At 36.7% G+C, this 14,507-nt stretch overlaps 1 protein-coding gene across 2 annotated transcripts in view; it reads right to left on the reverse strand.

Annotated features, from left to right (window-relative positions):
- Positions 1–14,507, reverse strand: part of LOC102689476 (BTB/POZ domain-containing protein 19) — a 45,547-nt gene that overhangs the window by 29,810 nt on the left and 1,230 nt on the right. For both annotated transcript variants that reach the window (XM_015355326.2, XM_006634726.3), the window contains exons 2-3: positions 14,192–14,420; positions 11,618–11,671 (exon numbers count right to left, since the gene is read on the reverse strand). In XM_015355326.2, coding sequence (XP_015210812.2) covers positions 11,618–11,671; positions 14,192–14,420 — 283 coding nt within the window. The remainder of the gene's footprint in view (positions 1–11,617; positions 11,672–14,191; positions 14,421–14,507) is intronic.

Here is a 14,507-nt window from a genome sequence, read left to right on the forward strand (position 1 = left end):
TTTTCTATTGCTGTACAGTTCAATTTCTAGAACAGATTTATACCTCCCATCTAACATTTTTTTTACACATAGGCATTTAGGAATGAATAATACCTGTCACTGTTTACACTGTTTACAAGACTAACAATACCCCACAGGAAAATGTTTAATTCTTTAATGTTTAATAACCTAAAAGCTTTTAAACAAATTCTAGAAAGAACATGTAAATGGAATGTCATGAGCAGTTCACAGTAGACAAACTTCTAAAAAGCAGAACAATACACAGAACTTAATCTCTGAACTTAGGTACCATTGATATAGAGGGAAATACTATTCATTGTTCTGTAATTGGTTTTGTGACCAGATGAAAATTTAAAAATGAATGATTTGCTTTCGGTCTCGATGACAGAAAATACAAATGAGATCATATGTTTTTGTATTTCCAGAATTTCAAGTTTCGGTTGGTTTCTCCCTACCTTGATAAACTTGATTTACAGATCACATCATCAAATGAGCCAGCTATGACTTAAGAACAAAAATATTTTTTTAATTAAGTAGTGAATGTGTACTTTAAAACTATTCCCCTTGTGAAACTTCAGCAAAAAAAGATTAGAACTAAAATAAAAACATACTGTATATACACCTTTCCTTCATCTCCACAAAGGCAAGCAGTCACCACCTTCACACAGAGGAAAAGAATTCCATTCCATAATTGAGTGAAAGCCAGTTCTTCCTCCATCAGTGACCTCTCACATAATCCAAATCTTTGTCATTAAAAAAAGGTTCCACATACTGGACATTCCCCAACTCCAGGAAAGATCATTAAAAGTTCTGGGAAAACGGAAGTCTATAATAAGCTTCTGGGCTACATACTGCAGCAAGGCCTGAGATCAACTTTTCAAATGTTACCTCATTTACTAGCAGTGTTTTAAATTTAAGGCCTCATGATTTCTCAGGGGTCTTTGGACTATTATGATAACACTACAGAGCACAAGGTTAAAAAGTAAACCAGCTTGCAATAAAGGCAAATTAACATTAAAATGACTGTTAAAAGAAGTCAGAAAATAGTTTCTGGAAATACAAGACAAACCCACAAAAAGAGACATCCCAAATGATTAGAAAGCTGTACTTCTCAGAATGATAAAAATGACTATAATATTGCTCATGTGCAGATTTACAAAAGACAGATCACTAGGAATGAAGGGTGTGGTAAGTACTGTATGTAGGTGGTTTTAAACAGGACGCCCATTGAAAAAATGTTGCAAAAAAGTCAGATATATATATAGTAAGAAGGCAGAGAAACAAGTTGAAAAAACTTTTATACTTAAAAAAGGAGGTCAGCTGAATTACGAAAGGCACCCTTGTTCAGAGTGGAGGTTGAATCTTAAGTAAGACATCACTGATTTGGGCCAAGGTTATAACATCACCTGACTATCAATGGAACTTCCCAATAAACAACTGGCCAGGAGCTCTCAGTAACTTAATTTACATAGGTAATGCTTGTCTTACTAGGTGCCTGTAAACCTACAGCCCTTTCGATCTAGTAGGGCACACAGCATGTAAACTGGTAAACATCTCTGTTGTGTACAGAGAAGAGTATGGACTGTCCTTGTCCCCTTTGGGTCACAACTTGGGTCCCCTTTGGGTCACAACTTTGAACACAGATAATTAACTGCCAGTAATTCCCCAAAGAAAGGCATACAAAAAAAAAGAGAAAAATCAATATCTATCTGTCAGATTATACCGCTGTATTAAAACTTCTCTTGTTTTCAATCAAGACCTCAGTGCATTACATTACAGTATATATATATGCACATGAGATTTGTCAAAGATCACATCATGCATTGAGAATGCAAAGCCAGTTTTACCGCGGGAAACTTATTTCCTCTCAGCCTCTGCATGACATTTCCTACATTAATGATTCATTTGCTACAGACTTGCACCATAATTACCGGCTAACAAATGACATCAGCAAGTGACTTTCAGAACTGTAGTAACTTCCAGCCTTGCTACAGAGTTCACTCAAAAAATCTTTTGTCAGAAAGCCACTAATTGTTGTCTGCTGTCAGACTAGCACAGCAGATCAAAATGCACTTGAAACTAGCTGGGCAAATAGTCTGAACTGCTCAGTTGTTTAAATGGGGAAAGCAAGTGACTGATTTATAAGAAATCAAGAGAGATTCAAACCATAAACAAAGAATACAGTCCTACTTACTCATCCCTGAGTAAAGTTATCCGTTTTACACATTAAAACCTGAAAATACAAATTCGCACATGACTAAGTACAAACCTACTGTACTGTAAAAATAGAACAATACGTTAAAATAGATGCAGTACCAACCTGTACTATAAAATAGGAAGCATCTGCTGCTCATTTTCCCACCCATTTCCCATTCTGATCCACCTTAAATTTCAGGAGAGAAGTAGCATCATTAACCCTGCTATAGGAGACTAACATCATTCTAAAGTTAGACTAAATTTTATATTTAAGTTTATTAAATATTACACCGAAAAAAACGCCTTGCTTGCCAAAGTCAGCTACAATATTCCTTTGAATTGAAATATTTTATTTTTGCTATTTGGAACAAAAGAAGTCCTGAATCTCATGTCCTCAGCACGGCAGTTCATTTCCCTCTTGCATATACCTCCTAACCGTAGTCTAAATCAAAAGTAATAGTTTAAAAGAAAAGGTTTCCCGATTTTTAATACTCAGTAAAATATCGGTCTCATATTTTGATTCAATACTGCAAAAAATAAAAAAGGCGGCGATCCCATGTCAAATCTTCTAAAATAAAAAACTATTCTCCCTGTGGTAACTGCAGAGGTCATGATCATTCATCTTATGAATGTAAACCCACATAAAACACTTCTCACCACATGGGCCAGGTAAGAGTTTATGCTGATATATACAGTGAGTGCACCTGAAAACCTGGAGCAGTAGAATATCTTCAGGAAAATCTGCACCTTTTAACTGCTCATACAGCTACTTGTCAATTTGACAAGGAATCACATAATTCAGTAAATCAAAATTTGTGAAGTACGGCATCCTTCTTCTTACCACCTTGATAATTCCTAATGTTCACGTTAATATCTCATGGACAGAAAAAATGCCAGGCCACAAAATTAAAGAGTTGCTTAATATCAGGTCAGCTATATGAGGCTGTTTAGCCCCAAAGAGCAATGCATTTCATTTATTTTCATCCACAGGCAAATTGCTCCTGCAAAGTCTCTCCAGCGCTGATGTCATAAGCCTCTAAGACATCTGGTGTCTGCAAGCCCCATCATAATAATTCATAACAGCCAATGACTTTCGCTGCATCAATAGAGGTGGATGTAATACAGGAATCAGCAGTCTCCTCCAATTCACTGCCTGGCTTTCTGCTCTACTGGACATCATTCTGTCACTAGAGGGATCAGGGAAATTCTCCCCCATTTAGGGGAAGGTCTCTTCTGTTCGAGGCAGGCTTTTAGCTGCACTGAATTATTGACTCATTAGACAGGAAGCTTCTCTTTCTCCCTGTTTCCTCTGATTAAAGCCTTCCAGTAAGCTCTATTCAATAAGTCAGAAGCTATAATAAATAGCATCTCTCTAAATTAAAAAAAAAATTAAGAATGGCTTTCAGCGTTTTCGACACTGCTGTAAATGACACCAAAACTCAACCTCCTCATTAAGACTTTTTTATCAAAAGGAAGACATTTTTAAGTATGTCACGGAATTACAATACCATATATTCCTCCAGTCCAGCAGCCTAGATGAGTAAAATCAGCATACCAGGAATACTGAGTATTTGATAACCTTTCACTAACATGATGTTAACTTTTGGCTATTAATTTAGTCCGTGTTGGTGGGAATCATGGAAACATATTTTAAGGTCATTTGACTTGACAGAACCAATCAGTTTTGTGACATCATGATTCAGTATTTCTAAATAAGTAGTTATTTACAGTATAAAAGAGTTAAAGAACATTGCTGGGGATCAGCAACTCCTAACATTGTGTGGAAATAATAAAATTAGGTGAAAGACTATCAATGAAATTTCCAAAGAGTTTTCAAGGCAGCACAAATGCTGTTCTGTAAACATGAAGCAAATAAATCCAGAATAATTATTTTCTTACTCAAGTCCAGGGACTGGACTGCAATACATAGCCTTAGTAAAAAATCTGTTTGAATTTGAATATTCAAATGCTACTAACAAAAAAAGACAAAAACACACAATATCAGTATAGTCAGACATCCAACTCGGTTTATGCAACAACTCAACATATTTCTGTCTGATAAAAGAACTACTGTATCCCAACAGTGGTTGGAGTTAACCCGCCAAACAGATTTAAAGGAGAGTAATTTGATAGTCTATATCTATGAAAATGATCTACAACACAATGTGGGCATCAAAACTGAATTGCAAACATGAACAACTTGAACAACTACAAATCTGTTGTACCAAGTTTGAATTAAACTGGTGCAGCGTTCATAAAAACAAATTTAAAGGGTTGTCAAGTATGTGGATCGGCCACCTCGTTTGGCACAGGGCCCCAGTTTTTTGTCACATATGTTCTGATTTATTTGTCCCACTACACTGACCTATTATGAAAACGCTCAGCTGTCCAGCATTTGAGCAGCAAAACTCATAAGAGGGAATAAAAAAAAAACTAAGCTTCCACTACTTGGAAGCCTAAAAAGCAATTTGGTACCACAAGCGTATCTTGTTTTTTCACACTTTGCTGGCCAGACATCTCAGCATGGGGGGGGATACTTTCCATGAGATTCAGGGGACAGGCTAGTCTCCGAACAACTATGTGCAAAGCTTCGTGGGAGGTCATTTCCAGTCTCCAAAATCGATCCACCAGTACCTGTGTTTTCCAGTTATACACTGTTCCATAAAATCCCTTTAAACGTGCAGCACTTGTTCTAAATTAGAACTCAAGTGCTTTTTTTTCCCCAACACAAAAATGATTAAAGACATTTTGGAACCATTATTTTGTTAAATAATTATAAAGTTTCCTATGTTTTGAAGGTCACTTGAAAACTTGTGGTGTTTAGTTTGGTAATAACTATTTTGTTTACAGGAAAAGGTCTATCCATGGGCATCCTAGTATTAAATAAAGTGTGAAGTTCAATTGCATGTGAACCCTGAACACTACAGTACAGTGACTTTAATGGAAGACTGTTTAGAAGGTTTACTGTTAATTCCAAAACTTTAATGCCAATGAGAAACACAGTATGACCTTTTTCTGTTATTGCTTTCATCACATTATTAGAACAAATCATATTTAAAAAGGAATGAAAACATTTTACATTATGTTAGAAGTCTATAACAAATAGCGGATGAGTAAATACCATGGTTCTCAGAAAAATGGTCGCTCCTTCCACAAAGGCAGAAAATCAAGCTTATTTAGTTGTATGCCCTGTAGCACAGAAATCCATGGTGACTATATTCCAGAGAAACACGAAGCTGTCAAAATACACAATCATGATCAGTTTCAACTTACAATACTTTACTGAAGCATATGGTGCTTGACAAAACAATGTTTTGCTTTATTATTTTTAATGTTATTTTTTTACTTAGCAAAACTGGACCTTCTGAAACACAAACTATGTTTTGTTTTTTATACTGCTTTTGGCTTGAGCACAATGGAACTCAAATACAACTAACCACAGGCGTCAAGACTGAGCCTCTGAGGGTGAAAGATACAGAAAGGTCAATTATTCTGACAATTCAGTAGTAAAACTGATACTGTGCCATGTATCAGAAGTACAAAGACACATTACATCTTAATGATTAGATCTGTAACAAGACCCCACACATACAGCTTATAACAAAGCAACGGGCAACATAAGACAGGAAACCACAGCAGTGCATACAATCACAGCCTACGTGAGACAAAGAGGCTACTACTGAATATCATTTACTACTGAATATCAATCCGGGGGCAAGTAGCCTAATTCATTAGGAATTTAAATAACCATAATAATAATGTTCAAAGGAGAAGAAGAAACTTAGATTCTAGATCTGAAAATGACAATTTGAGCCCATGAAGGCTCGGGCATGACCTTAATTACCGAACCAGCTGTTTCACCATTTTTAGGTCACTGTTGTTTGCCAATTAAAAAGCACCTGCATATAAAAGCTGGAGCACTCAAGAATTGGAGTTGCGCTTTCCTGTTATAAAGAGGTTGTAAATCATTCTCTCTTTGGCATGGAATAGCCAGGCATTAAATTCACAACCTATTTTAACTGTGAAGTGAAAGCATGAATAGAAAAACGTAAAACTGTTCTAAAATAACTATGGTTCTGAAAACGGGTACAAACTGGTGGTTTGGACTGGAAAGTTCAGAACTCTGTTTCCTTAGCAATAGTCTTCCATTAGAGGCAAGACTATTATTCATTTTTCATGTTATTTAGGATAAGATTTAAGCTTTAACGTGACGTTGCTAATATACAGTTTGCATAGACAATATTAAAAGCTTCCTGACACTAACAGGCTCTCAGACAGTAACTAAATCCTCTCTGAGAGACGCTAACTTTGAGCCGATTCATAATGCTTGACAGGCCCATGAGGAAATCGGAGTTTTGAAGCTTAACTGAAAAAGCCATATACTCTTAGTAGGCTATAAAGAGAAAGGATAAATAAATTCTGAAAAACAATATTTTGGATTAAGCATGAAGCAGAAGCATTATGGGTCAAATGAAAAGAAGATTTAGAAACACAAACAATCATATCCTTAGTCTAGCTTGTGTGTTTAAAGCTTATAACATCCACCTGAACTGATTTTTTGCAGAGGTTATACACAGTAGCATGAATCAGAATTTTACTTTAAAAATATGTTCCAGGAAGAAATACAGGTGGTACAACAAGTTCTAATAAGGAAATGAAGTGCGTGCTTAACATTCATCACCCATTATCAGGAAGCTATTTAGTTCTGGTAAGGATCTCAGCAAAGCAAAGCCTCTTCTGGAAGGACTGTGCTCTGAATGGGATGTTAGTCCATCAAAGGACACACACACAATGCAGAAGCACCAATTAACCAACCAAACATGTTTAACCCATGAGAAAACCGAGGAAGAACATGGAAATTCCACAAGAGCTGCGAGCCAGCAGCACTAATCACAATAACACCCTGCTGCACATAATTAACATTCTTCCAAACAACTTTCACCTTTAGAAGTTTCAACTGTTTACAAGGTGATCTGTGCAGCTTTATCTGATGCAATGTTACTACCTGGTGAAAACGTGCTAGGGATAACCAGTGCCATTACACAAACCTCCAGAAGTCATGCTTCATTTAGTGAACTAGCAGGTGACACCATAAATACAGTTATAGCAAGCTGTAAGACCACAGCATAACTCTATGAAGAAGTGAAAAAGACAAGAAAACTGAAGCTGAATAAATGTAAGAAAAAAAGCTCAGGAAGACCATGAGTCAACCCAAATGTGTGAGGTTCTCTTCCTGTCTAACAGTGTTAGAATTAAACTCTTCAATGTCTTCAGTATTATGCCAAAAAAAAACAAACTTTTGTCAGCAATTACTTACATTACACAATGTCAAAGTGTAGTAGGTTACACAACAGGTCAACATACACTCTCAAACGTTTGCTTTGCAATGAAAGTTCTGTAGCAATGTTAGCTGTACAGTTGTAGATTTCAAAGCAAATTACAATACATGAGTAAACATCGAGGTACTCTGAACTAAACTAACATGTAAAAAGACACACTGATGCACAGCTTTGCCTTAGAATAATAATTAATGTCATACAGCACTGTGGCTGATTGCCTATTTTTTCCTCATTAAGAGAAAATGCCTTAGTGAGCTGTTCTGTTCTCTGTTACTCAGCAAGATTCCACATCTCCCAGCAAATTCACTTCTGAAGGGCTATACATCAGCCGTCCGGAAACTCAGGATGATGTTTCTCCTAGAATATGAAGAATGGGCTACTGAATCGGTCCTAACAGTTTTAAATGCAAAAAAAAAAGATTAAGCAAAATGCAAGAAGTTATTTAACAAAAAATGACAGAGAGCACTGTATTATAATAGTAGAGTGTACACCATAAGAAAATGCTCATGTAAATTTAAGTATCACAAATCTGTCACTACTTGCATGATTTACAGTTCTTTTTCCAAAATGAAAGGAACTGGAGGAATTTAAGTCCTTAAACTTAAAGGCAATCATCGATTCTAGACAAGGCTGGTGACTTTCATTGTCCCACAAGAAATGGCAGGCCTAGTTTTTCATTTCTCTGGGCCATGTGACACCTCACACTTCTAATTCTCCGCATCCTGTTGGTCCCCTGTAGCAAAGTCCTCAGCGTATCCTCTGAGCCCGAAGGGCAGACAGCACCTTTGCGTGTTGTGAATGCAAATTATTTATAGTCGCAGAAGGAGAAAACTCCTTAACATTTTAACACCGGTCATGCAGGAGGTGTGCAAAATCTTAATGTTTGGCATGAGGCTGACCAACCAGAAACTGCAATCATATCCAAGTTTATGGTTATACGTTGAACAATCTGAAATTTGAACCTTAAATAACATGAATCATCACAGTTTTCTCCTCCTTTCATAGCCTATTGTGTATGTTCTATATCATTTCCGGATGCTTTTCCTATATAGATCATCATCTTGGTTACCTGTTGCAATACACTCTGCTTTTGAAAGCTTATCTCAAAGATTAAGGGGGAAAAAATGCTGATGTACAGCAGCAATGCACTATTTTAGAAATGTACAACAATCCAAGGTTAAATGCTCATTTATCTCCTCTGTGCACTTCCTAGCAATAGATGAAAAATGCAGAATAAGTCAGACTGAGTCCAAATCCCTGATTGCAATTTGTGGCACGACGTCTCAAATAGCTGAATGCCACTTCTTTATTTGTACACATCTCTGTTCATTTCTTCTGCCTTTGGGTTTCAGGATGTTGAGGCACTGAATGGCAAAGGAAGATTTGGACTGATTACGTCATTCTCTCTGTTTGCCAACCATAGAGGGAAAGCTTGTCTATACAGTACATGCAAACATGTCGCTTAATGGCACATAATAGGTCTCTAATAAGCCTGCAGACAGGCAGGGAGTACAATCTGTAGTCTTTGTGTATTTATTCCGATTTTAAAAAACACATGATTATAGTCTGCCTCACACAGCACATAACTGCAATGGAAACAGTTTTTGATTTTCTCCTTGAATACAGTGTTTGTTTGCAAAACCCGAGGTAAAAATTATGGTGCAGGGGAAACATTCGAGTTCTAGAGAAACAGAAGTGTGAACAAGTGCACAGCTTTCCAAGAAACTACCCCCAAGTGAAAACATTGGTTCATTCTACCTCAAAAACCTGCAACTCACAAAAAACCTGAAGACAATCTGACACCTCCAGCAATACAAATGCAATAGTGCAGCTCCTGATAACCAACCAGATTTGGTCTATTTGTAATGGCAGCTTCAAAACCTAGATATTACTCCTTTTTGGTAGCACATTCTATTACATTTTTGTACAATTTGCAATGATACTGAAATCTACTCAAAACTAAGAAAGGTAAATACAGTATTTCCCCTCAATAGTTCAACATCCAATCAGTATTTTGTTATCTGTGTTTTGGCATTTTTTTTTAATCCAACTAAACTAATCTCTTGAATAATTTGTGATTAACAACATCATTTATACTCCTTTCACACCTGCAAAACTCTGTTTACATTTTTCTTCTGTCCGCTTTTTATTGGCAAGCAATAAAGCTGTTTGTGTCAAACTGTTTAAATATTTTAAAAGTCCTGTTTTAAGGCAGTAGAACTAATGAACCTTACATAAAACCAATTTGTTGACGAAAATACAATAAAATGTGGTCAACAACACCTGCAATATCTGAAAATGAAAACAGCTTTCTTGAATTTTATTGGAATCTTTAACATCATTACTACTTTGTAATGCCTGACTGATCACAGCACAAGATATGCTGAACATTACAAGTGACCATACAAAGAACCTAACAACAAAAGAGCAAACTTGTATAACAGAGAATAATGATTGCTTTCTATGGAAGACCAATACAACTAATTTATCTCTATATCTTTCAGCTTCAATGGCTGCTCAGTGTGATCAGTCTCTGCTGTTTATTTTTCAGCTCAAGAATTTAATCTAAACCCTGCCTTCCTTCACCGGGTGTATAACTTATTGATTTACTTCTGCCTGTAATGACATGCCCAGACCTGCATCAGCTAAAGGACTAAGAGTGAGAAAAAAAATCTTCAACATAAAGGCTTATATTTTAACTTTTTTATTACACAATGTAATAACATGAAGTACAACCAACACACTCTAGTACTTGAGACTGAATTGGAAAAAAAAGTATTCTTACAATGCATATCTTAAAAAGTAACAATGTGACTTTTTTTCATCAGTTTATTATTTTTAGAAAATGTTAAATCACCAGATATTTGTCATTAGTATTGAACAACTTGAAATAAATAATTACTAACCCAGTATAGCTATAACAGTTCATACACATCGAAGAGATGATAACATAAGGGCCATCTAAGATGTTCAGGCGGGTAAGCTGCCTCACCATGTGTAGGCTGCAAAGGAACAAGTAATAGGTTTATTCCATGCTGAAAAGAGAAGAAAGAGAACACAACGTTTCGGCCGTGGAACCTTCTTCAGGTGTGAGCTGAAGGCTGAAGAAGGATCCACGGTCAAAACGTTGTGTTTTCTTTCTTTTCTTTTAAGCATGGAATAAACCTATTACTTGTTGCTTTGTATCTAAGATGTTGACAACACAACTACATAGTGTACAGTACAAGTAGGGAGCTGCTTCAGCATGCATAGGCTGGAAAGGAACAAGTAAAGGTTTATTCCATGTTGAAAAGAGAAGAAAAGAAACAACGGCTGAAACGTTGTGTTTCTTTTCTTCTCTTGTTCTCTGTTTACATATGGTACAGTATGTCACTCTCATGCAATAATCCAATACCGTTCGGGCAGTTTCTTTCCCAGATGCCAGCAGAATGAAGGCAGATCTGCCCCTTTACTCCCAGAAAACTTTCATGCATAGTTGGCTAGAGGTACAGCCTGGAACTGAACTGGCAGAACCTGGCTTGTAAGACTGATATTTCAGAATCTTTTACCAGACAGGGCTCTTGTGACCTGCTGTGCTTCTGATTTTATCCATGTGCTCCTTGTTCTGTAAGTCATGTTATCAATATCATTCTCATTAACTATTTACCTTAGTAATAATCAGATGACAGATTTTGTTCCTTTAATTACCTCCCTCTGGTGTCTACCAATTTCTCTACATTTAAACCAATATAGATAAGCCTCCCTTTTCTCAAATGTTTGCAACCTTTGAAGAAATAACAAAAACATAAAACAGGATCTCGAATTGTATCCTAAATTTTTGGCTTAATAGCTTTCTGTAATGCATTACTGCACGTTTTGTGGTATCAGCTTTATAGGTATGTGCTTTTCATTTAATATACAAAAATCAGGAAGGTATCAATAGCCTAACATACAATGCTGCACTACATAACATACAACGTAGCAAAAGGAAATACATAACACAGAATGTTCAACCAAACCGAAAATATGAATTAAAATAGGAAAATTCTCATCTTCCACAAAATAATTTATTGTTAAATATTGTTATTAGATCAAAAACATACCTTTCGCAGGTCATCCAGCCCATACTCCACTGCTGATGTCAGCACCTCAAAGGCCTAAAAGAAACCAGTGAAAACAGTTAGATTAGAAAAATACCCCTGCAATCGTCTGTTTCAAGCTGTTCTTCCATTTACCCGCTGTTAGGTTCATTTTAAGAAAATATAACATGATTAGGTTTTATCAACACTCTTACTATCTTACATACTTTCAGCAATGGACACTCCAATGGTATAACTGCTAATGAAAAAATCCACCACAATCTTATTAATTTTATGTTTTAATCAATAAACATTTTTCATGTAAACTCAACAGAGAAGAGACCCCTCGACAGCTACACAGTTCTATATAAAGATTAGTTTCAATGTTATATTTGACTTGCCGATTTGCTAATAAACTCTATATGCTCCTAAAATAAAAAAAATGAAAATATTTTTTAACTTCCCTTAAAAAATTAAACAAATTCTATTTGATTAGCTAAAATCATATTCAGCACGCAACACTGCATATTCTTTAAAGGTTTAATTCCATTGCAACAGTGTATTTATTTTGACAACAGGTTAAAACAAACCATACTAAAGAGGCTATTTACATTTGTTAGAGATAATGCTTACTAAAGTGTCTTGCTATAAAATATGCCTTGCTTGTGTAAGTAAGAGTTTGCAAATCCTGCATAGATACTGAACTACAGTTAGTATTATGTGCACATTTTCATAACCGTTCTGTCAGACACAAGTATTCTAGGGAAGGCAGAAAGAAATCATGAGATCGGTATATAAAGCAAATTACCATTATAAGCATGGTATTTTAATTTCAAATTTCTAAAGTATCTTATTATAATCCTCATCGTTACAGGTTTAGGTTTTCTTTTTCTTAAACTAATAACTCCTTTAATGCCTTTAATATGCTCCTTGTTATGCTGACAGATGTAAAACGAAACAGACGAAACCCCAGCAGATGGGCTCTGATAATCACCTGCAGCCTGTCCAGATGGGCATTTATTTATTCTACAGAGTGCTCCATTAAGACAGCCAAACTAACTTCAAGTATTTATAAGCGAATTTGTGATAAAGGCAACAAAAACTGCAGGCTTTCTAATTTAAGTGACCTTCTTGATTGTGTAAAGATTAAATGACGCAGAAAACAGAAAATTATTTGTATATAATATAATATGTACACCTGAAGAAGGCTCTACAGCTGAAACTTTGTGCTTTCTTTCTTCTCTTTTCAGCATGGAATAAACCTATTACTTGTTCCTTTGCAGCCTACGCATGCTGACGCAGCTACCCACCTGAACTACCCACATGATATTAAATTGCCCATTAATACTGTAAGAGGAAACACTGTACACACTATGTACGCTTCAACTAATGTAAATGCACATTCCCAACTACAAACAGAAATCTTTTTCTCAACAAGGTGGTGTGGTCCAGTTGCTTAAGGCACACCATTCTTCTGCAATTTTGTAAGCAATATTGTTGCTTAAAATCTTTTCTTTGAACATATCATCTGCAGTAAAGTATAGCTAAAGCCTTCGTCACACTACATGACTCAACAGGACGTCTAGTCGGGGAGCATGTCAGATTTCACAACTGCAGTTGCCGAATCTCGCTGCCTTTTCTGTCCTAGAGGGTGTCAAATTTTTAAGACTAGGAATCGCAGGGGGTGACTAAATACATGATTCCCTCACGACTTTTCATCACGGTTCCAAATCAAAGCTTTGCACCGCCAAAGTACCGCAAGGTCGCTTCATTTTGGCAGCCAATCAACATGGAGCACACCGGAATAAGAGGAGGAGCACCGCACAAAACAACAAACACGAAACATCGAACAGACATCTGCGCTGGCTCCAAAGTTTGACGAGCCGCTCCTCCATTTGCACAGTCCAAAACACTCGCTTTTCTACTTTCTTTGCAGCCTCACTGTATGTGCTGTACTTCCGGTTGAGCGCTCATTGGCTGTTGAGTGTCGCAGACACACGAGCCCGCCCCTACGACGAGTCGCAAAGCTCTTAATAGCCCCTACGACTCTCTGTAACTCCTCGTATGGGCTATTAAGAGGACCATGACTGAGTCACTGGGGGTGTCACACTACACAACTGACGGTAATGGGGGGGGGGGGGTTTGGGGGCTCTGCAACACTCTACAGCGAGATTTTCTTACGATCATCTAAATGAAGGCTAAAACTGAAAATCCCAGCAAAAGTCGTGTAGTGTGACGCCGGCTTAAATCCCATTAGATTTCTCTTCTTGACTTTGAAAGTACCCCATTAATGTTACACATAAATAATTTCCAACTCACTGCCTTTTTTATCAAGTTTGGAATCAAACAAAGACATTACAAAAAATAAAGTATGTGATACCTGGAAATAAGCAACACTTGCCTTCTAGAGTAACACTGGCCATAGAAACAACATTATGTATTTTTTTTTAAAGTGTATAATGAATAAAAGGCAACTTTCCTACTGTAGAGTCAGGTGAAAGGAGTCAGAGGTCAGGCTTTTTATTTAAATACCATTCCTGCACCTAACTGTGAAATTAAAGTGAGGGAATTCCACACAAAGATTTAACCATTACTCACAATGTGATTGTTTAAGGTAACACAGTTAGTGTAGAGAAACTCAATCACAGCTAGGAAAACCTCAGGCTGCGCTTCAGAGAGAACAATGGGAGTCTCCAGCAGTTCCGTGTGGCGACCAGTCTGAAGCTGCTGACTGAACATACCATGAAAAACTTCACAACGACAGGCGAGGATACAGCGGTGAGCAAACACCTCCTGTTGCTCCTTGCCCACCACAAACTTCACATCACTGTTAAAACAAACATAAGAATGGGGGGCAAAAAAAAACAGAATTAAAGGATAAAGAAATTATAATACCAGGTCACAAAAATAACAA

The sequence above is a fragment of the Lepisosteus oculatus genome, chromosome 9 (assembly GCF_040954835.1).
Source record: "Lepisosteus oculatus isolate fLepOcu1 chromosome 9, fLepOcu1.hap2, whole genome shotgun sequence".
NCBI lineage: Eukaryota > Metazoa > Chordata > Actinopteri > Semionotiformes > Lepisosteidae > Lepisosteus > Lepisosteus oculatus.